We start from the raw sequence: 26,759 nt of genomic DNA, 5'->3' as shown, positions 1-26,759 counted from the left end.
TTTAATCTAAGTCCAAATCCTTCCTGCAAACATATATTCTGATATATCTGTGATGGTTAAGGCAAAAAATAAGATTATTTCATTTTTACATCATCCGATATCTGTTTAAGAAAAGTAAACATTTAACAAAAAGCTGTTTATTTTGATAAAATCCAACACAACTATTAGTTCCGTAGCATCCTTATGCTCTTACATTGAGTTTGCAAGATTTCGGACCGTTTACCCACGACTTCTTCAGGACACCTCGTATTTTAACGCCTCTTCTCAAATAGAATTACTTCTGTTCGCACCTGTAACAAGCTCCACACAGCAAGTTCTTATCTGTTTTGGACCATGGAGTCCTGACTACCCAGTTTCTGGAGGAACACTTCAGATAGATAGGAGATAAGAATTGCAAGAGGAATAATGCCAAAATTTATGTCAAACACTGTCCTAAGCACTTCACATGTATTCATTCATGGGAATGTGTCAACATTCTATTGTTACCATTTTATGACTGAGGAAACAGGCAAAGAAAGACTATGTGATTAGTGCAAGGTCACAGCGTGGTCCGTGGTGGGCCTGGAACGTGGATGTGGACAGTGGCTTCAGACTCCATCCTTGTACCTTCTGACGAGATAGCCGAGTACACAGCCAGAGAGCAGAAATTGGCTATAAAGAAACACCTTGCCTGGCATTTCTAATCTTTATAAAAATGCTGTGTCCAATTCCACAGAGAGGCAATTAATTGTTGAAGCTCCCACAGCTGTGAAATTGAGATCCAAAGCCTGGTCTCTCTGAGTTCAAACTCAAGCCCTCGTGCAGATTTGGCAAAATGGAAGGCGGGCAGGAGTCTGAAACCTTCCCTGGAAGATCATGTGACCCAGTTGGGAGATGTTAAGAAGCCTATATTTCCTTATTTACTCTGTCTGCTTATCAGCATCTCTGAAAAGAACATCTCAACTAGGCCCTCCTGCAAAGCAACGTGTGCTGGGGATTTTTAATCTTTATACAGCCCACTTCTGAGCAGTAAACACTGGGCATCACCACGATATTCCAGAAACTAAACAGCCTGAAATACTCTATAAATATTCTCACTACTTCTCCACACATGGACACAGCACAGTGAGTGCAATTGTCCAAATATGGCTTAGTTGTAGATGTTTCAGTACTAAGTGATTGTTCATCTAATAAACCTAGAGTTACCTTGGAACTGACTTTGGGGTATTTTGGGGGGAAAATTTAATTGCATGTAAGTTTTCAGACCACTCGTCATTTGGGAAATGTATAGTCGTTCCCCCTTATCCATGGTTTTGCATTCTGAGGTTTCAGTTACCCACTGTCACCTGAGGTCCAAAAATATTAAGCGGAAAATTCCAGAAATAAATAATTCATAACTTTTAAATCGTGCGCCCGTTCTCAGTAGCATGACGAAATTTTGCCCCATCTCACTCCATCCCACACGGGATACATGCATCACCACTTTGTCTAGCGTATCCAACCAAATAAGCTACCTACCCGTCAGTCACTTAGTAACCCTCTTGGTTCTAGTAACACCTACTTTACTTAATAATGGCCCCAGTGCCCAAGAACAGTGATGCCGGCAACTACGATATTCTCTTACTGTGCCTCATTTATCAATTAAACTTTATCATAGCTATGTATGTATATATAGGGCAAAACGTAGTATATATAGGATCTGGGACTCTCCATTGTTTCAGACATCCACTGGAGGGCTTGGATTGTATCCCCCATGGATAGGGTGGGACACTGTAGTCTTCATTTTTCCATTAATAACTGACCCACTTTCCACAGAGAAGGGAAACACAGGACTCTGAGAGGCCAAATAATCCACTGCACCTGAAAATAGTACCATTTAACAAAAACGTGAGTGATCACTGTGTCATCAAATTGCTTCGTAACATGTTATGTGGTATTATTGATACATCACCCAAAAAGTTGAGTAGGGAAGCAGTGTAACATGTGCAGTTCAGGAATTGCAGAATTAGATTCAGAAAATGAGTTTACATGCATATTATCTGTGTTAACCAGCTTGGGCTGCTGCAACAGAGCACCACAGTCTCAGGCTTAAATAGCACATATGTATTTCTCACAGTTCTGGAGACTGGAAGTCTGAGATTAGGGTCCCAGCATGGTTGAGGTCTGGTGAGATGTCTTCCCTTCTTGCTATGGACTCACATGTCTTCCTCTTATAAGGCCACAGTCCTATTGGATTAGGGCCCAACCTTTATGATCCCACCTAACCTTAATTACCATCTACAGACCCCATCTCCAGATACATCCACATTGGGGGTTAGACCTTATGCATTAGGGGAGTGGGAGCACAATTCGGTCCGTAGCATGATCTGAAAATACAAGTCAAGCCGTTAGCCTACAGCCCCGGTGTCCTGGCCCTGGACCATCTTGATTCTGTCCCATCCTGGCTCCCAACCCAGTGTGACCCAGTGTGAGCTACACGCAGCTGGAGGAGAGACAGCTGATGCGGAGGCTGCCAGCTGGCGTTCTGACATAGCTGGGGTGGAGTGGCGGACAGCACACGAACAGCCGGGTATTGGTACCTCTTGCCACACCGCTGAGGCTTTCTGATTTTTGTTTCCTTCCTTTAAAAACAAATTTTAAAGATCTCCTCTAATATGCATTGTCTATTATGTGTCAAGCAGGAAATAGAAAGATGTAAACTATGAGAGAGGGTCAAAAAGGAACTGAAAGGATTTATTAATGTAGTGGGTTGAACAGTGTTCTCCCGAAATTCATGTCCTTCCTGGAACCTCAGAATGAGACCTTATTTGAAAATAGGGTCATTGCAGATGTAATTAGTCAAGATGAGATCATACTGGAGTAGGGTGGGTCCTTAATCCAACATGATTGGTGTCCTCATAAGAAGAGAAGAGACACAGAGTCACACACAGAGGAAGACAGCCACGTGACAACAGAGAGTGAGATTGGAGTGGTGTGTCCACAAGCTCAGGAACACCAAGGATTATTGCAAGCACCAGAGACTAGGAGAGACACATGGAACAATTTTTCCCTCAGAGCCTCCAGAGAGAACACAGCCTTCCTGAGACCTTGATCTTGGACCTCTGACTTCCAGACCTGTGATAGAATAAATTTCTGTTTTTTCAAGCCACATAGGTTGTGATTCTTTGGAAACTAATAGTTACTACCTGGGGGGGGAAAAAAAAAGAGTAATGCCAAGGCAAATCCATTCGTGGTTGTGAGAAATGCTTAGCTCTGCGTTAGTTATCCTCAGTTGGAAATGGCAGGAAGGGAACAGGCAGTGGGGATCAATCAATCCCAGGAGAGGAGACAGAGCCAGTGTCAGGGTCATCAATGCAGAAGTCGTGGATGAAGCCTGAGAAAGGGAGGAAATGAACAACAGAGAAATTGGAGACTGAGAGGGAGAGGTGGGGGGGACTGAGTTCTGGGGGCTACTCACATTTATGAGCAGGGGAGAAAAGATGTGAACTCAAGGAAAGAGATCATGAAGATATAGACAGGAGAAAGTCACCCAGGCAGTGTAACAGGGCACCCAAGGGAGAAGGAAGTCAGAGAGAACTTGCACCAAGAGATGACCTTGGGATCTGACACTAGGATGCCACGAGTGACCTTGACAAGGTGAGTTGCAGTAAAATGTAAGAGGCATAGCCCAAATCAGTACAGACTAGGAGTAGCAATGAGTATAGACTATTCTTTTAATAAGTTTTCCAGGGGAAAACACAATGAATGAAAGCTGGCAAGGGGAAAGTTTTCTTTAAAACTGGGGGAGCTGAGCACGTGTGTCATAAGAAATACAGTAATCACTGAGGAGGCGATGGTGGCAATAGAGGAGAGAAATGACGGAACCAGGTCCTAGAAAAGGCAAGGGGGAATCATGGCCACAGCGCTGGTTGGGAGTAGACTGGAAGGAAAGAGGGCCATCTCTTCCTGTGAGAGAAAACAGGACAAATACAATGTCTGAGGTAGGAGAGGTCATCAGAGAGAGGTGGTTTCAGACTCAATGAAGTAAAAAGATATTATCTTTTGCACATTAGAGAGTAGACCCACAGTGGGCTGGGAATGAGGGTCTTAAGAACTCCCAGGAAAAGCTTGGGAAAGCCACTTTCAACAACACAAAGCAGATGAGCAGAACTAGCCAAAGATCTGGAGAGACCGTGAAGGGCAGTTAAAATTAATTGTTGTGAATGGTCAGGGCATCCGGTCTCCAGCCAGCTCAGCAAGCTGGAGGAGGGAAAAGAACATGGTGGCAACTACCTGGACTGGGGATTCCAGGGGCGATGGGGATGCTCAAGAGGGAAGAAGTCTAGGATGCTAGAAGTTTACTATCCTGCCCCATCTGCCTGGAGGTAAAGCCACAAAGGGCAGACAACGGTGGTGCCTCTGCTTGGTGGTTGTCTGGAGCTCCTGCCACAGACACACATAGTAAGGGACTTTCTTCCACTTGGACTTGCCTAATGCATGGGAAGCAACACCAAGAGCCCCGCATAATTCATGTTCATCTCGGGTCTTGGCCTTGATTTCACACTAACCTCTTATTCTGAGTCAAAAACTATGTTTCGAAATCTTGAACCCTGCTTTCGTATACTATGGCCCGTTGCCCAAGCAAATTTCAATTCATGACATCTGATTTGAGCTTGATAATGCTAATGTCAACAGTATTATTCATTGTCATCACTGCCCGATAATATTTTGTTAATGATCCTGTTATTGTCTTCAACTTCCCTGAGATGAAATCTCACAGAGGAGCAAGAGATCAGAAACTGCACTGGGGTCCAAATAACATCTCATTGACTTGGCTTACCATCTACTTCTCATGTCTAGAAAGAACGAAATATTGCAGGTAGAGAGGAGAACAGGTAGGAGATGCCTAACAGCTGAACATAAAGTAAAACTGTATTGACATTCAGGTGGAGCTAGGAAGGAATCTGGGTCAGTGTGTTTGGGGATATTAGAGAATCTGGGGTGAGATCTATGTAAAGGTTGTGAATATATGGATATTACGTAATAAAGTCCTCCAAGTATAGATTGTCTTATTCACTTGATTTTTGCAACATTTGGTGCTGGGGATATGCAAAAAGTGATGGTTGAATGAGGGAAAAAATGAGTGAAAATAATGAGGCACCATCAGGAATTTCCTGGCAGTCCAGTAGTTAAGACTCTGCTTTTACTACCAAAGGCATGGGTTCAATCCCTGGTCGGGGAACTAAGATCCCACAAGCCCCACCAGCGTGGCCAAAATAATAATTAATAATGAGGCACCATCATTGAAGTTCCGTTGTACAGACAAGAGTTAACAGCTGGTCTGAGACTGCTACCCTTAGAAAGGCCTGTTGCGAGTTGACCCTTGGCTGGAGTCTGGGAACTGGAATTCTGGGAGGGTTCCTGCCCCCCACAATGGATAAGAGTGGCTCGCTGTGATTAAAATGTATAAACAATACTGTTTACGTGGAAGACCTACTTTCCTTCTAGGAGTCTGGAATTTGGGGACATGCCATGCACATGCTTATGCGACCAGCCCTCCAGTAAAAACTCTGGGCACCAAGTCTTTAATGAGCTCCCTGGTAGATGGCACTCTGTATCCATCTGTTGTCACTGCTCTCTGCTGGGATAATAAGCACATCCTCTGTGGGGAAAGAACTCTTGGAAGCTTGCACCTGGTTTCCTCCAGACCTCTCCCCAGGTACCTTTCCCCTTTCCTGATTGTGCTCTGTACCCTTTCACACTGTGATAAATCCCAGCAGCGCATACGGTATGATTATATGCAGAACCCTGGGAGTCTTCCCAATGAATGACCGAACCTCTGACACATGCCTAACATTAAAATTTTATGAGATTAAATCTAAGAAGAAAAAAAAAATAACTTGGACAGTAGTTGGCTTGAGAAGTGGAATATTCAGTTTGTAATTTTAATATCCTGTTATTTTATTGTGAGGGGAACCAATGAAACTAACATTTATCCCATGAGGAGGTTGTGGAAAAAGAAAGAGTCACTTCCCCTGCATTACCCGGCTAATCTGTGTCAGAGCTGCAATTAGAAGCCACATTCTCCTGGTAACACTCGGAGCAGGAAATCAAAGGGCATTTTAGGCTGACCTAACGACCAACACCTTCATAGCAGATAGAGTGTTTTACACACACACACACACACACACACACACACACACAGATGCTCCAGGCTAAATTTGCTACCCTTCTCTCTCGTTTCCTTTTCTTGTATAAATATTATGTTAACATGCCTACTGCTATGGGTCTCTCTCCCTCCCTCAGGAGCTCAAAAGTCAGAAACATATTTTTTTTGTTTGTTTCAGGCTATAATCTACAATGTACAGCTTCTAATTTTGGGAGTGGGGATTTGCCTTCTTTATGAAGGCTAGTACTAGGCTCTCTGTTTGCTCTGGGTCTTCCGGGGTCTCATTAGCTGGTCATTTTTGAAAAGCCGGGCTTCAGCCCCTCATCAATATGACCTCTAATCTCACTGCCATGTGAGCTTTCTCCAGATCTGTAAACAACCCTGTTTCTAATCACTTCCAGGTGGCAGTAGAATAACATGTAAAAACGAATTTAGTGAGCAACGGACTCAAATGGCAAAATTATCATCAATTAATGGCTTTTAAAAAGAAAGAGAACAGGACTCTCCCTTCCAGTAAACTTCCACATGGAATATATTATTCCACTCCCCAAAATAAACACAGTGAAAATATTACATCTCTCCACCCTTTGAATTCCAGTCTGCTGTATACCTCCTGTGTGAAGAATAATTTCCTGTATTTGAAATGAGGATCCTATTTGCTGAAAATCAATACAGATAGATGACAGGTAGATGGACTGATGGATGGATAGATAAGTAGATAGATAGATAGATAGATAGATAGAAAGATATTTCTCTTACAGTTTTCATTTGGTCCTATAAATTTATTTTTAGTGAATGTTAAAGAAATGCTTCTTTTAATTCTGCAACTCTCTGGTACCTGAAAAATCAAAAATGAAGCTTTCAGGTGATTACAGGTCTGCCCCTTACATCATTTTGATGTCGATCTCATTCCTTTTGCTCATAAGCACCTTGAGGGCAGAAACGGGTCTCATCGCCATGGCAACCTGAGCAGCTATGTAGGAGATTGCCTTGAAAATGCCTAGTGACTAGAAGTAAAATTAAAACGCAAGTGCCTTGGAAAGAGGGACCATGGGCTCACAGAGCTCTGCGTTACACGAACAGAACACAGCAGGCAAATACTGCACCGCCCACCGCAGCATCACCCCCCCCCACCCGCTACAGTCGTGCTCCTCTCTCCTTCCCAAAGAGCACAGAACACATCAAATCTGCTTTCAGTTTAAGTCTGCTGAAACGTGCTTAAGGAAAACCTTGCCTCATATATACGATGTAATTATTTTTCCCATCCCAAAATGCAAAGACTTTCTTAAAAGATCACTTCTTTTATGAAGTGATCTCCCCTGGAAAAATCATGAGAAGGTGTGTGTTCTTGTAACGTCTGCCCATATGGCTCTCACGGCACTCACACCCCACATAGCACAGTAATCTCTCCCCTGAGCTCCCTAAAAGCAGAAGCCATCTCCACGGGGGCCTGGAGAGGCAGATGCTTCCTAAAGCATAGGCCCTGCCTTATCTATGATGACCAGACCCAAATACAGCATCCAAAACCCACAACAAACGTTTCATGTGAAGTGCTAGGCTGAGGTCCTTTGATATTTAACGTGGGCAGAAAATTGTTCACTTTTACTTGAAATACAGGAAGAAGATGATCATCCTTGGACTTAAACTCATTGATCCTAAGAGATAAAATTCTCCTTGAGTCACATCACTAATAGAGGCGTTCAGACGGGAGATACTGCAACAGAAATTTGGGCCAGTGCAAGAGAGGGAGGTAGATCCTCTGGGAATGTTTGCGCTTCCCATTTTCCAAATCCGGTTACCCTTGGGCTGTGTCTTTGATGTTAATGTAGCTAAACCCCCAGGGAGACTGTCAGAATTTTATCCGAGGAAAACAGACAGGGAACGCTGGGCTCTCTGATTGCTGGCCTCCTTAATCGGGAAGAAATTCACAAAAGGCCATTCAGTGAAACCCGGCTGTAAAGCTGTTGATATTGTTCTTTTCCAGGATGGTGTCCTACATATCCATCCCCACATCAGCAGAACCTCCCACAGTGCATCCCTACTCAAACTACTACATTTTTAAAATTTATTTATTTATTTATTCATTTATTTTTGGCTGTGTTGGGTCTTCGTTCCTGCGTGCGGGCTTTCTCTAGTTGCGGCGAGTGGGGTCTACTTTTTCATCGCGGTGCGCGGGCTTCTCATTGCGGTGGCTTCTCTTGTTGCGGAGCACAGGCTCTAGGCACGCGGGCTTCAGTAGTTGTGGCACACGGGCTCTGTAGTTGTGGCGCATGGGCTTAGTTGCTCCATGGCATGTGGGATCCTCCCGGACCAGGGCTCGAACCCATGGCCCCTGCATTGGCAGGTGGATTCTTAACCACTGCATTACCAGGGAAGTCCCCACAAACTACTACATTTTTATTGGGTTACATTAACATCTGATATTCAAAGGATCTCATTTTTGCTTAGAGGAAGAGAAGTGATAAGTGTGCTTTAGAAATGCATTCAGGGCTCATCATGCTTGTTTTTCCTGGCTTATTTCAGGAAGGCAGTAAGTCAGGGGCCATCATATTACTAGAGGACTTTACATGCACGGTGTGTGCCTGTGCCTGAGATACTTTGTCTCCACACAATTACAAGCCTCCTATCATCCACTGCTGGAGTCTGAGAGTGAAGGTCAACCACGGGGTGTCCTGGGGCCCAGGTAGACAGCAAAACAGAGGGCACAGCAGCATCAGATGCAATGAGCCTTTCCTTCCCAGGGGGAATTATGAGATTCCTTCCCTTAGGCCTATCCTAGCTCTGCTGCTAAAACAAAATACCACAGATGGCGGGGCGGGGGGCTTAAACAACAGACATTTACTTCTGACAGCTCTGGAGGCTGAAGTCAGAGACCAGGGTGCCAGCATGTTTGGGGTGTCGTGAGAGCCTTCTTTTGGATTTCTGGGTTGCAGACAGCCACCTTCTCACTCTATCCTCACATGCTGGAGAGAGAGCTCCGTTCTCCTCTTACAAGGACACAAATCCCATCATGGGGGCCACACCCTCATGACCTCATCTAACCTTAATCACCTCCCAAAGGCCCCACCTCCAAATACCATCCCACTGGGGGTTAGGACTTCAACATGAACTTTGAACACAAACATTCAGGCTATACCAAGACCACAGAAGTAGTCCTTCTGAAGACTGATCAAAATAAATGAACTCATTTACATTTCTTAACATCAGTGATCTAATGATCTCACATGACAAAGAGGCACAACTTGATTCCTGAGCCTACATCCAGGCCAACGCAAAACCTCCCTGGGAAGAAATCAGGGCATGACCCAACGTGCATTAAGCCAGTGATGCCACGGTCAGAACGACCTGTGACACTACGCTGCTCCCATGGAAACCCAGACAGACCGTGGCTGGTGCGCTCACCCCTGTGAGAATATAACGCAGTCCCCGATTCTCTCAACCAAGATAAAGGGCAAAATTAGTATGCTGTGCCAATAGAAGCCTTTGTGTTTCTTTTTATAGGAATACACACACCTTAAATTTCTTTTCCTTTGAAAAGGAAAGCCTAGACAACTGATACCCATTTACCTTAGCCGACTACCCAAGAGCCCTGGCCTTGAGCCCCAAGGCTCATCTGCTAAAAGCAGGCCTTTGCTGCTCTGGTCCCCCAAGCTCTGGCCCCATGGGGCTGAGCAGTGGCACCGGAACGTCACCTTGGTGGACAGGCCTCGCCTGCACAGGGCGCCGAACCCCCTCTTGACTGCCCCTAGCTCTGAGCTTTCTCAAGGCAGCCCCACCAGCACCCCTCTGGTCCTCCCCCAACCTCACAGCACAAGGGTCCTCACACAGGCCTGTTTCATAGCTGATCTAGGTCCTTGCTTTTCTCCACCTAGAGAATCAGAAATTCAGGAGATGGTCTGGGCAGAGTAGATGTGCTTTGCTGGGACAACCTTCCCGGCCAGGCTTACTGCAGACCCAGGGGAGAGAGGCAGGCTGACAGCCACTGACCATCTAGCCAAGCTCAACAAGGAGTTTCAGGAGCCCTCAGTTTATTTACAAACTGAGATGAATTCACCTTGTACATACAGCATCCAGGATGTTTCTGCTGGACTCAGAGCCAACTCAGGAAAGGCCTCTCCGTCCCTGGGACCTCTGTGCTGGGCAGGGTTATCCCCTCCAATCTAGACGCCCCAGTACTGCCCCTGCCACCACTCAGCTCTTGGGACGCGCTGGAGGGAGGTCCCAGCCTCCTCCGCACAGCCTCCCTGCCCCCTACGTGTGGCTACCTGTGCCCTGCCACACTCTGAGCCCTAAGGAGAAATGTAACCCTTCTCCATCTAAACCACCCGAAACTGGTTTTTATTAAGATTCCTACTCTTTTTAACCATTTTGTCATTTCCAGTGGCATCATCACCTCCTTCCCTGGGCATTTTTGCAGCCTCAGAGGATGGGGCTCAGGCACTGGGAACAGGGTCTGACAGTAAGTGACAGTAAGTTCCATTACAAGGTGTGATTCCAGACTTTCTACTTACAGATCATAACACCACTTTGGGGCCCCGTCCTCAGGTTGAAATACCTGAGTATAAAAATATCTCTTCCTGTATGTGTCTCAACCTCTCTCTCTCTCTGCCACGTGCAACATCTTGGGGATAACTTGTGTTTGTTTAAATAGCTTACTTATAAACAACAAAACCTTACTGTGGATATATTCCTTAATGAGGTAAAAACCTGTACAATATCGGTTTTCTGATACTTTTGTGAAAAAAGAAAAGCCCAGAGTCCATGCTGTGTTGTTTTAAAAATTTTGCCAAAGGATAAAGCTCCAACGCATGACTGAGGAGAGGACACGGGGTCAGCAGTTCATATCGGCAAGGTATCAACTGTATGCATGGCAGCATCCCCTCCACTGACCAGATACACAACTCCTCTTGTTTTATTTTAATTAGGTTCCTGTTGGAAGGAGAAAAAAGTCTATTCACATAGATTACAAAAAGATGAAAACTGAATAAAACCATACCATTAATTAAAGATGTCTGGGAAACATAAGGATAGAGATACAGATATATAGATTAGATAGATACAGATACAGATGTAGATCTATAACCTCACGGTAGATACTTCTATTTCTCATCCATGTTTCCAGTTCTCTCCTTCCAGGCACATGCCCCATTGGGGTCAGACATGGCCATGTGACTTGCTTCGCCAATTAAATATGAACAAGAATGACATCTGTCACCTCCAAGGAGAAGCACTTAGAGGCAGTTTGTCATTCTCCCCTGCTCTCTTCCCCTTCTAGGGCAGACACTGAGGTTGCGTATTTGATGGCCCCTGAGTGTGGAAGACTGCAAACATCACCCCAATTTCTCCCCTTCCCTGAACCCACAAGCCCCCTGCTGTGTACTTTTGAGAGCTCCTGACTCTGATTCTGGGCTCAGCCAGACTGACTGTCATCACATCTCTCCAACTGCTATCAAGAAACTAAAATGACCTCTGAAGCAAAGCAAGTAAGACCATTAAACAATTGAAATGTGCAAATAAAATTGTACAGGTGAGTCTCTATTCTGATTACTGCAATCACATTTCAGGTCTTAAGCTTAGTATTTTTTCAACATTCTAAGTTAACAAATTACTATGATTAATTAACATAACAGCAAGGGATTTATTGTTCAGTAAAGTGTGAGGGACTTCAAATTCACTGTAAAGATGGTATTACGGAAAGCCAAAAACATCTATTACATCCTAGTTCACTGTAATGTGCAATTTAATTTTTGATTTGTGTGATGGTTTAGTGACTTTTTTTAATGGTCCTTGTTGTAATAGTAACCTATACTGTCCAGCAAATCGATAAGCCATATAAAAATGCTCTTTCACCATGGGAGTTCAGTTCCAATTTCTTACCTCTGCAAGCTGACACAAAGTTGGTGGTATTCAAGAGTTACAATAAATTGTGTGTGTGTGTGTGTGTGTGTGCATGCTCTCACTTGCACACATGTGCACAGGGAACATGTAAAGAAAAGCAATCATTTATACCATTATACCACATTCAGTGCTCATCATGACTGTTTTCCAAAAGTATCCAACAGGCATTACCCAAAGATGTGCAAAACAGAAAAAGTGAGCCTAGTGTCTGCATGGCCTTTCCAGATAAGTAGCAAAAGGACCAAGAACTCAGCTTAAAAACCATGAGAAAAGAAGAGCCACAACTTCTTAGAAGCTAGACTTCAGTGGTACCATTTCTAGATACCAAAAATAAACCAGGAAATTAGTTATTTACATATATATACAGATATAAATAGACATATATATTTCAGTGCTGACTACATATTCCAAATAGAATCTTCAAGAAAGAGGCCACATAACTCTGAAGACATTTGAAAAGGTGAGAACAGCATGAAATCAGGGTTTCCATTTTCCAGATTATAGAGAATATCACGATACCAGCCCTGAGGTCGCTCACAGACACAGTAATCCTACTTTCCTCTTTCCAGGAGCAGAAATAAAAACAAAATTTCCTTTTTAAAAGTAACAGAATGATTATACGCATAGCGCAAGGAACTAATTTCTATCCATCGGTCCATTCACTGCAGAATATCTGAGTCGAGCCACATAAACCAACAGAAAACACCGACATCACATTTAATCACACAGCAGCGTCAACTTTCCGCATACTAATTCTTAATTATGACGCGCATATAGATGGAGACACAATTCGATACGCAGAACAAGCTGCGAGCCCCGGCGCCCTGCGCCCGGGAAGCCCACTGTCCTACCTGAGATGAGTGAGACGGTATCTTTCTCCCATGAGACGACAGTGATGTACGCCTCCACCGAGGAGGGGATAATGCACTTGAAGACCGCAACATTGCCTCTCATGGTTTTCTGGTCCTCCACACGGACTGTATAGGGCTCCCGTAAAACTGGAAGGCAAGAAGAGGACCCCGGTAACACACACAGGCTCATTCCGAGAGGATCCCATCTGAATATCACATTGTATCTTACACGTATCAATTGCATCAAATATATTTATTGGAGAAAAATTTTTAAGAAACCTACATTTCATGTCTTAAAGACTTTCATTCTGTTAACAATAAACTACACTAAGAACTAAAAAGCATGAGTATATCTAAAAGCAGTTAAGCTGCTCTCTAAACACATCTGGACATGGGAAGTAGTTTCTTAAACAGAAGTTATGATGATGGGAGACTTCCCTCCATGTCCTCTGAGGACCAAGGAAAAAATGTCAGACTATCAAGGAAAAGAATTAAAAAATCAAGAAAGGCAACCTCTCCTGGGAATCCTCGAAACTAGGTGACAATTAAAACAACTCTTCCTAAGTAATTTTTATGACAGTTGCAAAGCAGTTTTGTAAAGAATCATTCTGCTTCCTATCACTTAGGGAAGCGTGCTGATTAAGGGAGCCTGCCCAGACATTCCCAACAGTAGGAGTAGCCCAGAAAGTGCCCAGAGGGGACTTCCACAAACTAGATGTCTAGGCTAGAGGCAAGGGGTGGAGGGATCCAGTGCCCACCCTGCAAGCCCAACTGCCTGGGTTCAAATCCAGGCCCTACCACTTTACAGTGAGCAAGCTCTCTTGCCACACATATAATGGGAATTTTGATAAAAATATCTACCAAGTAAGTCAATTTTGATGATTCAATCAGTTAACGTGGCTAAAGCGTCCGGAACCATGCCTGCCATGAACAGTTTGCCTAAAGCTACCTGGACCCACACCATCTCCTGGTGTGGAGAAGACCTCTGCTTCCAGGATAAGGAGACGTGGGTGTGTCTAATCCAGGTTATGCCTCCCTCCAGCTCTATAAATATGGGCGAAAGACTTCTTTCTCCAGTTTTATTTCCTCAAATTTGAAATGAGGGGTTGGGATAGGAAGATTCAAGGTCTGAATTCTGTAAGTCTATGATTTTTCTAAGTTATCCACAGAGACAACTTACCTTACCATCTAATTAGCTCTCTGAAAGTTTTAGTCATTTATTGGACAAATATGTGTCAAGAAAACTGGCCATGAAATTAATTTCAAAAGAAATTAATATACCAACAGATATAAGAATGAGTTTCTAAAGGGAAATCTCCTAATAGGCAGACGTAAATAACGCTCCAGAAGAAGCACTTTTAAGATCAGTGCTAGCTCTGTGATATGCCAAGTAGTTTAGTATCAGAGTATGTCATTATTAAGAGTATTGATAAGAGGATGGCTCCCAGTACTGATTTTTAAATATTACTATATAATATTTTCCCAACTTGGAGAATTATTTTCATTCCTATCCCAAACCAGAGAGACTTTCAGAAGTTTAGGAATCTTTTGAGACCCTCATTCCTGCACTCTTTGTGCATTATGATGTGACGGTCCAGGTGGCAGTTCCACATCCGCAGGAGGTCCACTGGGCAATCGTTCAGGGTACTCAAGAAACATCACTGTTATACGCAGAGGGGGAAACTGACTTTGTACACAAAAACACCTCGATAAATAGCCCTTTTGAGGGAGTGGAGGTCTACAGTCATAAATTGGAAAGAGGCAACAAAGAGACAGATGAATTAATCAAACTCATCAATGAATGAGAATTTGGTCCTAGTGGGAGAATAGAAGACAGAAAATAGGAAAAGGAGCAGAGAACAGAAGAGAACGGGGGGCTGGACAGCATGGCGAAGGCCAACAGAAAGAGCTCACTATCACAGGGATGGGGTCACCTAAGCAGGTGTATGAGTCCAATTTAAGTTTGTCTTTGCTGATGTGTGTTTCTAAGCTATAAAGTCACTCCATCTCCCCAAACCTTCAGTAAACAAATGGCAACAAATGGCAAACAAATGGTGGGGGAATTTTTAATGGAAATCAAGGAAAGGAGCCAAGTTCTATGTCTCAGACAGGAAAGGGCAGGGACAAGAGAAAGTACCTACAGAGAACGGGAAGTGGGCAAGAGGCTTACCCCCAGCAAGTTGCTTGCTAATGCACTGTGGTGCTGCTAGCCTGGGGCAGAGACAGGCTCCACCACACTCCACTGTGTACCCACTCCACCCATACCTCTGCCCAGGCCTCCACTGGATGCAGGGTGCCAGTGTTTGCTGGATGGGGCAAGGAGGAAGAGGCTGCGAAGGGCTCAGGGCACCAGGGATCAGAGGGGTAGCAGTGGCCACTGGGTGGGGTTAGGGAGGTGAAGGCCCAATGGGGCTTGGGGCACCCAGAGCCTGAGGAAAGGGTGGCTGGGAAACCACCCCAGGTGGGGTGGCATGAGACAGGACTCTCCAAGAGCTGAGAAAACAAGCCCCCAGAGCATGTTCCATTCTCCCACCACACTTCACTCACGAAACACAAATGGAAAGATAGAAGCATTAGTATTTCAAGATGGCAACAGGAGAGCTTGAAGCCTGAGCACAGGGCCCTCAGCCTTGTGTGACCACCCTCGCCCCATCCCATGAAGTCAGCCCTGATCCCAATCTGCCTATGCAGCAATCAGAGGAAGTGGGAAGATGGGATGGAGAAAGTTTGGAGCACTGGGCATTGCCGAGGAAGGCAGGTCCTATCCTAAGAGGTTGGATTCAGATTGCTCCCAACCCCCTTGATCCTTATGTCTGAAGTGATAAAACATAAACAAATGCCCCAGGGTAGGATGCCTTAGGTACACCAGAAGACTGTGCAGGTAGGAGGGCTTTATGCCTGATGTCCATCCTATTGGGGCAATGGTTATCTGAGGCACAATGGGACCCTAAGGCACAGCATCACTTTTAGAGAAACTGGGGTGGGGGGTTGCTCTTTTATTTTGTAGCTGATTACTTAACTTGGGAGATGCTTTAAATATTCAGTTACATCTTGAACACACCCTCATGTCAAGGACTGCTCAGGGACTAAGGAGATCCTCACACTTTATGGAATAATTAACTGAAGAAAGAAAGAAAATTCACATGGCAGAACACCTGGAAGAAAACAGGCAAAGACTGAAGTGCACGGTCCCGAAAATGACTGAAGGTAACAGGAGTTCTGGGAAGGAGGGAATCTGGGTGCCTTGAGCTGTCCCTGAAGGACCAGAAGGACTGAGGAGGCAGAGAGGAAACAGGGAGAAGAGGAAAGGTGGAAGTGAGCACAAAATCTTCCAGAGACTGAGACACTGGTCCAGTGCTGTTTAGCCAAACCAGCCTCCCGACCACAGCCGCTGTGAACGGCCAGCAACAGGCTCACGGAGGCCTCTGTGTCCTTCATCTAAATAACATCTACTTCACACGGTTGTGCAGTGAACACAGAGGATGTCTCTAGAGGACCTGGCACAATGTCTAGCACATAACCTGTCTGAGTCTCTCTGACTGCTGGCCGGAGAAGCCACCTTGAGCTGAAGCTATCTTGAGCTGAAGACACTACAAGCTCTGGAACCTGCAAGAGGGCCTTGGGAAGGGTCCCGCAGCCTGTGTCCCTTTGATTCTGGCTTCATCCTCCTCTTTCCCCACAGATAGGCTTCCTCTGCTTTTCTGGGCCACGTGGAAGATGGAAGGTGCTTGGCCCACAGTTCCCAAAATCTCTCTCTCAAGATTTCAGTTTCAATTTCAGAGGACACAGGAACTGACAGACTAGCTTGGTTAACTGCCCTCCATCAGTTCAATCATCTGTGACCAGGGATTCAAGACCATTTTGCATGATGTAGATGCAAGAGACAATTAAGGGGGATCATGTGGCCTCTGCGCAGAGAGGTATATAGATGCCCACCATATGTGCAGCTGTTATTAGCTACTGTTATTATATGAACATCAAGACAACTCTAATAGGTCAGACACGTGCTATCACTGGCTTTTTCTTAAACCAACTTTAAAAGATATAAGTGACATTCAATAAGCTGCACATATTTACTGATGTTTTAACACATGTCCATACCCATGAAGTCACCACCATAACCAAGATAAAAATAGATCCATCATCCAAAAGTTTACTTATTCTCCTATGGAGTCCCCCCTTCCCATCCTCCTTACAGGCAACCATGGATGTACTTTCCATCATTATAGATTAGTCTGCATGTTTTAGAGTTTATATAAACGGGATCATATAAGACATATATACTTACCAGGCTTCTTCTATTCCGTATAACTACTTTGAGATGCCTCCCTGCTACTGTCTTATCAATAATCCATTCCTTTTCATCCCCTTGTGTGGATAAGTAACAATTTATCCATTTATCTGGTGATGGACTTCTTTCACCCACTTTTGGCCATTACAAATAAAGCTGCTATGAACATTCATGTAAAACTCTTTGTGTGGACATAGGCTTTGGGTAAGTACCTAAGTATAGAATGGATGGAATATACGGCAGGTGTTTGTCTTTTCAAGAAACTAACTGTCCAAAGGGGCTGTACCATTTACATTCCCACCGGAAGTTGACGAGAGTCCCAGGTGCTACCTATTCTCACTAACACTTGGTCGGTCATCGTTTTTAATTTTAAATATGCAGAGGGATCTATAACATTGTGGTTTTAATTTTCATTTCCTTCAAGGTTAATGACGCTAAGCATCTTTCATGTGCTCACTAGTCATTGCATATCTTTTCTGTTGCTCTACCTCTCCAAATTGCTAACCCATTTTTTAAAATAGGGGTGTTTGTTTTCTTATGATTGAGTATTTAGATTTAATTATATTTCTGGATAAAAGCCCTTTAACAGATATATGACTTGGAAGTATTTTCTCCCAGGCAGTGGCTTGCCTTTCTAGTCTCCTAACAGTATCTTTAAATGAGCAGAAGTTTTTAATCTTGATAAAATTCAATATAACAACTTGTTTTATATGGATTTAACTTTTGGTGTCACATCTAAGAAATTTTTAGATAGCTCAAGGTTACAAAAATTTTCCCCCAATTTTTTCTTTAAAAGTTTATTGATTTATATTTAGATCTATGATCCATTTTGAGTTAATTTTGTATACAGTGCAAAGTGTGGACTGAAGCTTTTTTGGTTTTTTGCACATGGATATAAACATTTTCCAGCATCACTTGTTAAAATAACTTTCTTTTTTCACTCAATTCCCTTTGCACCTTTGTCAAATTTCAGGTGTCCATGTATGTATGGACCAATTTCTGGATTCTATTACTTATGTTTATAATAATTATCTTTATAATAAGTCTTAAAGTCAAATAGCATTAACCCTCTTAAATTATTATTTTTATTTTTCAGAGTTCTTTTGGCTATTCTTGGTCCTTTGTATTTCAATATAAATTTTAGAATCAACTATTAATTCCTATTTGTTAAAAAAAAGGCTGCTGGGTTTTCACTGGGATTGTATTGACTCTATAGATCATTTGGGGGAGAACCGACATCTTAACAATACCATATCCTCCAACTCATAAAATACTATTTCTCTTCTTTATTTCTCTCAGAAATGTTTTGTAATTATCAGTGGAAGTGTCTTCCACATCTTGGGTCAGACTTATCCCTAAGTATTTCTTGTTTTTTGATGCTACTATAAACAGTATTTAAATTTGTGTGTTTGTGTGTGTTGATCTTGTATACCACCATTTTGATAAACTCACTTAGTTCCAGTAGGGTTTTTTTTGTAGAGGCCATCAGATTTTTTTTTAAATTAATGATTGGAATCTACAAATAAAAACAGATGAATTTTTTACCATCAGGATGTCTTTTACTTATTTTTCTTGCTATATTGCATTGACTGCAACCTCCAGTACAATGTTGAATAGAAGTGGTGAAAGCACACACCTTTGCAGTCTTCATATTTGGGGGAAAGCACTTAATCATTCACCACTAAGTATGATGTTAGATGTAGTAGGATCTTTTTATTTTGTTTTAATCAAATTTCTCTTCTACTCCTAGTTTTCTGAGAGTTCTTATTATAATAGGATGTTGTATTTTGTCAATGATTTTCCGCACCTATTGAAATGATCACATGGTTTTTAATATGTTAATGTGGTGAACTGCCTTGATTAATTTTCAAATGTGAAACCTACCTTGCATTCTGGAGATAAGCTCTTTTTATATGTTGTTGTATTATCCTTTTTATATGTTGTTGGATTCAATTTGCTAAAATTTTGTTTAGAATTTTTACACGTATATTCATGAGAAATATTTGTCTTCTTTTGTTTTAGTAACGTGGTAATGCTGATCACCTAAAATAACTTGGGAAGTAGTCTTTCCTCTTCAACTTTCTGGGAGAATTTGTGTAGAATTTTTATTATTTCCTCCTCAAATATTTGGTAGAATAAACAGTGTATCCATTTGAGCCTGGAATTTCATTGTAGGAAATTTTTCTATTACAAATTCAAATTCTTTAATAGATATGGAGCTATTCAGCTATTTCTTCTTGAATGAGTTTTGGCATTTTATTTCTTTCAAAGACTTTCTCATTTTATCTAAGTTATATGATTTATTGACATCTCCATGTTCTTAAATTCTATTATAATTTAAATATCTGTATAATTTTGACTACTATAGAATATTGATGATTGTACATATATATTGATTATATCTGTAGAATAGTAATGTAACCCCTCTCATTCTTGACATTGATAATCTGTCTTCTCTCTTATTTTCCTCTTCAGTCTGGCCAGCTTACCAATTTTATTGATGTTTTTCAAAGAAACAACTTTTGGCTTCAGAGATTTCCACTCTAATCTTTATTATTTCCTTTTTCCTTTTATTGGTTTTAATTTGCTCTTTGTTCTGGAGTTAAGACCACTTGAGATCTCTATTTGAGACCATTTTTCCTTCCCAATGTAAGTTTTTAGAACTATAAATTTCTCCTCCTAAGCATTGCTTTAGTGGCATTCCCAAAATTATTAGATGTTGTACTTTCATTTTTATTCAGCTCAAAATACTTTCTCATTTACCTTCTGTTTTTTCTTTGACACAGATTATTTAGAAGTGCATTATTTGGTATCCAAATATTTGGGGATTTCCCAGAGATCTTATTGTTAGTGATTCTAATTTAATTCTATTGTAGTCAAAGAACATACTTTATATAACTTATTTTTTTTTAAATTCGTCCGATTCTTGTTTCATTCATAATATGATTTATTTTAGTAAATATCTGTGTTTTCTTGAAGAGAATATATATTGTGCTATCACTGGATGGAATGTTCTGTATTTGAATGTCAATTGGGTCAAGCTGATTAACAATGCCATTCAAGTATTCTTTATTCTTGCTTATTTTCTGTCTATTTCTGGCAGTTATTAAGAGAGTGGGGGCTTCCCTGGTGGCGCAGTGATTGGGAGTCCGCCTGCCGATGCAGGGGACGCGGGTTCGTGACCCGATCCAGGAGGATCCCGCATGCCAGGGGGCAGCTGGGCCCGTGAGCCATGGCCGCTGAGCCTGCGTGTCCAGAGCCTGTGCTCCGCAGCGGGAGAGGCCACAACAGTGAGAGGCCCAAGTACAGCAAAAAAAAAAAAAAAAAAAAAAGAGAGGAGTATTGAAATCTCTAACTATAAGGTTTGATTCGTCTGTTTCTTCTTGCAGTTCTATCAGCTTTTACTTCATGGATTTTAAAGTTCTCTTATAGGCGCATATAATTTATAATAGTCATACCCTCTTAATTAATTGAACTTTTTTTTACAAAATGACCTTCTTTAGCCCTTGTAATATTCTTTGCTCTGAAATATACTTTGTTTAATATTGACATAGTTACTCCAGCTTTCTTCTGATATTTTCTTTTAATTAGACTGATTAGATTGATGATTTGATTTCTGTCTGTGTGCTGTTGTTGTTTCAGATAAAAGGGTACATTTTGTCTCTGCTACTCGATCTCGGCCATACGCAGAAGCCCCAGTCAAATGTTATTAAACACAGTTCACTAAGGAGGAAACAATCACTAGAAATGTTTTGACTTGACCAAGGTCATATAGCTGATCACCGTTTGCTAAGTAGAAATGCGGCATGGGCAGGGCAGTACTGCTTCAAGGGATCCGTGTGCCTTTCACTCCTTAGAACAAAAAGGGCAAGAAAGTATTTTATGTGAAGGAGAACTAGGATTGCTGGTTAAGGAGACGAGATGTATGAACCTTCCCTGTTTTGTTGATAGTCAGACCTAAGTCAAAGTCACTGAAAACTGTTAAGAATAAGAATTCCCTGTACTTACAAAGGAGAGATGATGAAGCCATTTACCTAATGGATTATTCCAGGAAAATTCCAATGCCAACCTAGAGGCACACAGACATTTCAGACGACCCAATACACAGGAGGATACCCCTGAGTCAGTGCTCATTCCACTCAAACCTGCACTACAGCCATCACTGGGTAACATACACATCCCTCACCTGCCCTTCTGAACAGCCATCCAGTTTTGTACTAGCATCTACATAAAAGTGATGAAACCAGATTTTCCAGCATCCAATAAATAATCTAAAAGACTACTACAACTATAATGTGTTCATAGTAAGAAGGAAAATTAAATGAGAAAGGTAATTTCAATGGGGCAACATGACTATCCATCTTGTAAGTTCAAACTGACAGAGCGATCATGTGTATGATGGGCCTTAGATGTCAAGAATAACAGCACACAGACAGAAATCACATAACTCAGTGGAAGGGGCGGGGGTAGCATAGATGCCAGACAAGATGATGGAACTTCCATCCCTTTAAAACCTACGTGGTCATGCAAAGACAATCAATTCTATGAGAAATTTAGAAAATATCAGTTAAAAAAGCATTTAATTCTTTTATCTGACAGGAAACCCAAGACAGAAATAGCAGATTCATACAGACAAGTATAGCTGTTTGAAGTTCCAGGTTTTACTATAAGTGGTACTTTGTAGTTTATGAAGATGTTTTTATGACACACCATTAAACTTGTTAGCCTGCCAGGTAAAAGGCATTTGCGATGTCTCCCTGTTTGTCAGGTTTAGAAGTTCCTATACAAATTTCATTTGCTTCATTTTAATTATTCGGGGTATCAACTTTTCATATCTCTTGATGAAAGCCAACCTTTTTCTTCCTTTCTTAAATGCATTTTTGTGCATGTCTTGAAATTCATGAGCATGTCATGGAGATCAAAATATAGCCGGGAAATGACTAGCTAGCAGAGTGAGTCACGGTCTAATGTTTGATTGCTTACATCAAAGAGATCACATGCAGGAATTCAGAAACATTTCATATTTTGCTCGTGTTGTGATGTCTTCAAACGGCACCTCCACACTTGCTGCAGAAATTATTACAAAGTTCCCCCCAGCTACCTGGTGTATACGTCAATAGTCAAGGTCACATTCTCTTTTCCTAGTCACTCCATTATGTCAGTTTACCATAGGATTTGAAAGCCTAGGCTTAAAAAAAATAATAAAAACACTGCTTTCTAACTGGTGTCTAATTGTGTGTATGTTTTGGGGGGCTTTAGTAAATCTACAGAATGACACAATATGTCCTGTATGTACGATTTTTGACGTCTGTGAACCTCAGGCTGTATTCCTGGTTTGGCTGGTATCAATGGCAATGAAAATACAGTATGATGTTAAAAGGAACATAACCAATTCAGGGTTTAGTTATTGACAACATTCCAGCAACATGTGACACAGTCAAAAATGTTAAAAGGGCCCTTTTTATTTCACAAGGAACAGAAGAATATTAGACTGATGCTATTTTACTGACGATAAACATTGATGCTATGGTTTATTCCAGTAAAATTCCTTGTCCTCTGTTCTCCCTTTGTCTTCCTCACTCCCCACACTGCCTGCCTCTGGGACAGAGTTGGGTGGGGAGGAGTGAAGAGGGAGACAGGAAACAAACACAATGAGCTGGACGCACTGAAAGTTTCAGTCACTGTATCAACTGGTCAAAAGACAGTAAGTCCAGAATATAGTTTAGACCTTACTAATTTGATATCACTAATTTCAAGTTTTAGTTCCAGCAACGTAAGGCACTCCAAAATCCAGTCAAAAGATGCTCTGACATCTCAAAGCATCCATCAGTATCACACTGAATGGATGACAGGGTTTTCATAGATTCTCAGCTGATGATTCTCTCTCCCCAATTTTTTACAATATACTCAGCCAATGTCATAGTGACTGGGACAGAGGCCAACTCTCCATTATAAACTTTGACCCAACTTTATCTGTCCATTGTCTGACTCCCTCATAAGGACGATGTCCATGAGGCCATGTACCAGGCCTTTTTACCCATCTACTCCCTGCACCTGGCACAGTGTCTGAATCAAAATAGAAGCTCAAGGAATATTTGTTGAGTGACAACATTAAAACCGACCCACAAATTGTACTGCAAACTTAATGTCAGTGCCACAGCAGGATTTTCCCCACTTCCACAGTGTTTAGTGATTTACAGAAATAGAGTTGCAAAGGTTTACAAATGCATTGAATGCTTTTTTGACGTGTCTTGTTCAAATAGCAGAAATGTTGAATAAAATCAGTCAGCAAAAAGCTAGAGGTGATATTTGCAGGCCTGTGCATGTTTGTTTCCCTGAGGAAGAGAACCACTAATTTCGAGTTTTCATTCCAAAAATATAAGGCACTCTGACATCTCAAAGCAGCCATTAGAAGAGTGAACTAAGGATAGGATTTTCATTGGTTCTCAGCTGATAGCATTTTAGTATTTGTCATTGCCCACCTGGACCCCCAGCAGGCAGAGAATGAAAAAAGGTTGAGGAGCCGTACTCACCAGCCTTGATGTGGACATCCTGACTTCGAATTTTCCCTGAAGGATTTTCAGCTGTGCAATAGTAAGTATTATCATGGATTAAGGTACTAAAGCTTGAAGGAGGGAAGGGGAAAATTTGGAGAGTGCCGTTGGGGTGGACGTGGCGGATCCCGGGGACATCGTAGATCTCCTCGCCCGTTGCTAGGTACCATCTGAGAGACACAGGAGGGATGCCTGCAGCAGGGCAGGGCACCAGGGTCCCCGTGGTGCTCGCAAACACTACCTCTTGCAGAGATGCATTGACAAAGTAGAGGCTGGAGTGAAGGTCCTCACTGAAAACTACAAGAAGACAACACAAGAATATGTCAGTAAAGTGTACCTTCTGAACTCGTCCTTCGATCAATGGCATCAAGAGGTTATTCTGAGAAACAGACACGAGGCTCAACTAAAACCAAATCATTCGAAATTGCTCAACCTACTGTGGACAGAGAGGCACCATCTTCATAGTTTGTACACGAGTTACATTATCCTGGGTCTTAAACTTTAAATAGATTACTCTTCAGCTCTATGTCCCATGCCCTGTTCTGTCTCCATGGTACTGACCACTATTGGAATTTATATTGGGTTTTGTATTCACTTATTGTCTGTCTCCCCTTCTAGAAGGTAAGGCCCATGAGAACAACGTTGTCATTTGCTCACACTATTACCTGGGGCACAGAGCAGAACATCCCGTGGCGGCTTAAGAAGAAGAAGCTACATGACTGAATAACTAGATCCGGTTGCTAGGATCAAATTGCTCTGGTTGCAAGGTATATTGAGAGCTAACGTTGAATGAAATTAGCCACAAATTTTAAAAATTAAAATTGAAGATCATACGTAAAGCATTTTTAAAAGGACAGTTGGTTTTCTGAAAATCAAGTCCAATCAACAATGCATTTTATTATTGAAAATATTTTGCAATGATAAAGAGAACGTCAACAAAGTATCATTCAATTCCACCAGCCTATGGCAGATTCTGTTCCGATTCTTCTCTTCTGGCCCATCCACCTACATGCCTATATAATTATACTACGTCATAATGTGCACACATGAAACACGCAGTTTTTACAGACTCTGTTTCATACTCATAACATTGTTTCGTACACATAATGCCATGTTTCACAGACTTCATTAAGTACAGCTGACCTTGAACAACACTGGTTTGAACTGCGTGGGTCCACTTATACACAGATTGTTGTCAATAGGAAATACTACCGTATTACACCACCTGCGGTTGGTTGGATCTTCAGATGCAGAGGAACTACGGATACAGAGGGCAGACGATAAGTTACAGGCACCTGCACAATTTATATAATGTGATTTTCTTAACTAGTTCCTTGACCTGGGCTACTTGTTTCTAGTTTAATTACCACAAATAAAGTGTCTGCAAATGTTTTCATGCATTTATTGACTGCTTACATTGCCCTCATTTACAGTTGTAGAGTGTCCTTTACATGAAGCAAAGAAACTCAGTTTCTGGAATCCAAATATTAAACAAAAGGCGTATAAATGCCGTGAAGACCTACCTTTTAGACACTGGTGTTTATATATGGCTTTCTGAGAACAAATGCATACCAGGTCACATAGTCACAAGAGAGTAAAGAAGCCCTAGACATTTGGAATTAATCTCACTGGGCAGAGATGAGAGTAACGATCACTGAGTGCCCAAGCCATGTCAGGCAATGTTATGAGACTTGAAGTGTTATTTCATTTACTCCTATGCACAGCAGTCCTGCCAGGTGAGCCCAGGCTCTGCTTCACAGAGGATGAGATGGAGACTCAGAGGGGCTGTCACTGGAGCAAGGATTCAGGGTAGGAGGTTGCAGAGCCAGGATTCAGCCTCCCTGATGAAGATTTTATTTCATTGCATGGCTGCCTTTATTGTACAAAGCCAGATCGTGGGGAAGCTGTGTTCATGAGATTTGCCCTACTCCAGATAGCTTACTTGGAGATCCACCTGCTTTCTCTTGGTCTCTGTAACTAGCGGTGACCACGAGTTTGCCCACGGCCCATGCTGCCTATCTCTGAGCTGGCAGCAGAGTGAACTCCATTAGTCAAAAAAAGGCAGAGAAAACTACACTTCGTAAAAGTGAAGATTTACTCTAAGAGAAGACAGGCAGGGGTATTCATCAAGTAGTAACTGTTTGATGGTTTTCTTCCCCAACCATAACTAAAGCCTTTAGCAATGCTCCATAAATCAGAATATGGAAAGCACTGCTAACTGAGAAATTGGTTCAGACCAGAAGCATAGTTAATAGTTAAACATTGTAGCTTTCAGCTCAAATAAAAATGCTGATACTAGCACTGTGGTTTTGAGCTTTTTAGGAAACTGACATCACCCCAAACATATTGCTAGGAACGAGGTAACTGTCACTCCTGAGGCTAATTCCACCTCAATTCTTTTTTCCCTCCCCCCCCGTTACTCTTCTGTCAACTGAATTGTAGGCGATTCAAACTAAGTAAAATTTAGTTGTATTTGAATTTATTCTCTTGTGTCCTAAAAGTGGCCTTGTTAAGAATAGCAGTCTTCGAAAATGTGAATGTATGTAAGAAATATTTCTTAATTAAATATATAGTTTTCTATTGTCAACCACATTCTAAGAGCCAGCCTATGAAATTACTTAAATGACTGTGAGAAAAATGCAAAACAAATGTTTAATCCTAGTAGTTAAAGAAATAAGTGACCTATGGGGGATTACTGTTATTTCTGCTTACAATTTTTAGATATTTCACATTAGTCTTTCTATTTCGCACCACTGGGTTTAATAACATAACATAAACTCACTTTCTAAGATTCACATCATATGGTCACAGGCAAAAGAAAACCCAAACTATATTCCAACAGCCTTTATTTCTTCCATCTAAGGGACCATCCATCTGCTTAAATAATAGTACTTCTTTTTATGGAGTGCTGAATGCACTTTAAATACAGTAACATTTGCTCCCTCCAGTAAGGGCATGGGCGATCTTAATGTGAATTGTAAGTGTGTGTGTGTGTGTGTGTGTGTGTGTGTGTGAAAGTTCCTTGAATATAACTGCAG

General features: G+C 42.0%; 1 protein-coding gene across 6 annotated transcripts in view; it reads right to left on the bottom strand.

Moving 5' to 3' along the window:
• DSCAM (DS cell adhesion molecule) overlaps positions 1-26,759 on the bottom strand; it is a 752,061-nt gene that overhangs the window by 603,482 nt on the left and 121,820 nt on the right. For all 6 annotated transcript variants that reach the window (XM_030835449.2, XM_060297784.1, XM_060297782.1 and 3 more), the window contains exons 2-3: positions 23,701-24,018; positions 12,877-13,023 (exon numbers count right to left, since the gene is read on the bottom strand). In XM_030835449.2, the coding sequence (XP_030691309.1) occupies positions 12,877-13,023; positions 23,701-24,018 (465 nt within the window). The remainder of the gene's footprint in view (positions 1-12,876; positions 13,024-23,700; positions 24,019-26,759) is intronic.

Source organism: Globicephala melas, chromosome 4 (assembly GCF_963455315.2).
Source record: "Globicephala melas chromosome 4, mGloMel1.2, whole genome shotgun sequence".
NCBI lineage: Eukaryota > Metazoa > Chordata > Mammalia > Artiodactyla > Delphinidae > Globicephala > Globicephala melas.
Note: the sequence above shows the minus strand (reverse complement) of the source record. Positions and strands in the feature narration are given on the sequence as shown.